Source organism: Penaeus monodon, chromosome 29 (assembly GCF_015228065.2).
Source record: "Penaeus monodon isolate SGIC_2016 chromosome 29, NSTDA_Pmon_1, whole genome shotgun sequence".
In the NCBI taxonomy this organism is placed as follows: Eukaryota; Metazoa; Arthropoda; class Malacostraca; order Decapoda; family Penaeidae; genus Penaeus; species Penaeus monodon.
In genome coordinates, this window is record NC_051414.1 from 33,739,094 (window position 1) to 33,740,672 (window position 1,579).

Below are 1,579 nucleotides of genomic sequence, written 5' to 3' on the forward strand. Positions count from 1 at the left end.
CATCCATGGAAGAGACACATAATTAACAAATTTCTATTCGACTACATCCTATGCTTGCAAATGATCTAATGCTTTACCTCCTCAATCAACATCTGAAGAATGCACAATATCCAATTTACAACACAGGTCATTAACAATACACACAGTGTCTCACAATAGAGCAAATTAGTTGTTACAAAACTGAGCATCTAAGCAGTGTTCTAACAGAAATAAAAGCTTTTGTTACCCCACAATCTAAAAAAAATCAAAAAAAATCTGGTATTCGATTTTTTTATTTTTCTTCAAACTATCTTGGTATTGAAATGTATAAAGAGCCATACCAATTTATTCTAAGCTCTGACACTTCATCCTAAATACAGCTGATAAAGTATAGATAAAAGAGACCAAACGTATTTTTGAAACATTTAAGCACAAATGTTCATCTATATCAAAACACATTTAAAGCACAGCATTCGCATCATAAATACTAAATACAGTTCTACATTTCATAAGCAATAAATGCACTTGCGGTTGTTTTATAAATCAATAATTAAAAATCTACTGCCATTTGGATTTGAAAGCTTGAACCCTCTATGAATTACTTGGCAAGTAGGTGCTTCTTACACTCACAAACATTTTCTCTAATGGTGTTCAAATGTGCATTTGGGTTTGAAAAAGTTCATCCTACGTCAGCCACCAACGTTCCCATAACAAAGCCATATTAAGTGACAGACTCCCGCTGGCTAAAAGGCACAAGACAAAGGGAAGGAGATGTGGTCACTCCACTATTTCCAAAGGACGTAGACCGGGTGAATGACAATACTTCTAACCCTGACAACATGGGTACAAAACTGAAATCATCAATTCCAAAAATACCTCATTCTAGCAAAGCCTTTCTTTGGAAGAATTAATGGAAAAAGATAAACATGCACATTAGCAAATAATTATCTGTAAATGTACCCTTGCAGGAAGGTATTACCATCAGCATACGCACTCACATCCTTTCTCACTCGGCGTCGCAGGAGCGTTGGCCCACTTCAGCTGTCAGCATATTAGAGGTAAACAGCCAGAAACTACCCCACAGGTACACCACTTCATAAATCCTCCCAAGAACCCGGGAGAGACTGCCCATCCCAGGACCACTTATATTCCACAAAAGGCCTTCCTTTACTCTCTCACCATCCCAGTACCTCTTAAATGTTCCTTTTTCAAGCTGCAGGGCGTTGATGGAAGAGTCCTCCGGGTACTCGAGGCTGGTGTGGACCTCCATCAGGTTGTTCCTCAGCTCAAGGAGGCGCGGGTCCGTCTTCCTCAAGCCTGTGTCTGTGAGAGCCTGTGGGAAGAGGAGGTGTTTCAGAATCCTGTCTTGGGGTGCATTTATTCCAACTACGAGTAAACTTTTAAAATTTACAATATATCTGTTACCGAATATACTTCTATCTAGTTAATGAATCTACCATCAGAAAATGCATTTATGCATTGATATCAATACAAAAGTCACAGATAAAGAGACTGAAACAGCCTAATCTCAGTAAAATGACAAAAAAAAAAAACTATCGCACACAAAGAGGAACACTGACCGGTAAATGCTATACAGGAG

The 1,579-nt window shown here is 38.5% G+C and overlaps 1 protein-coding gene across 1 annotated transcript in view; it reads right to left on the bottom strand.

Moving 5' to 3' along the window:
- The window catches only part of LOC119592189 (glutaminase liver isoform, mitochondrial-like), a gene marked incomplete at its 3' end in the record, with an annotated part of 133,529 nt that overhangs the window by 73,814 nt on the left and 58,136 nt on the right, over window positions 1-1,579 (bottom strand). The window contains 1 exon segment of the mRNA XM_037941019.1: window positions 1,170-1,312. Within this exon segment, the coding sequence (XP_037796947.1) occupies window positions 1,170-1,312 (143 nt within the window).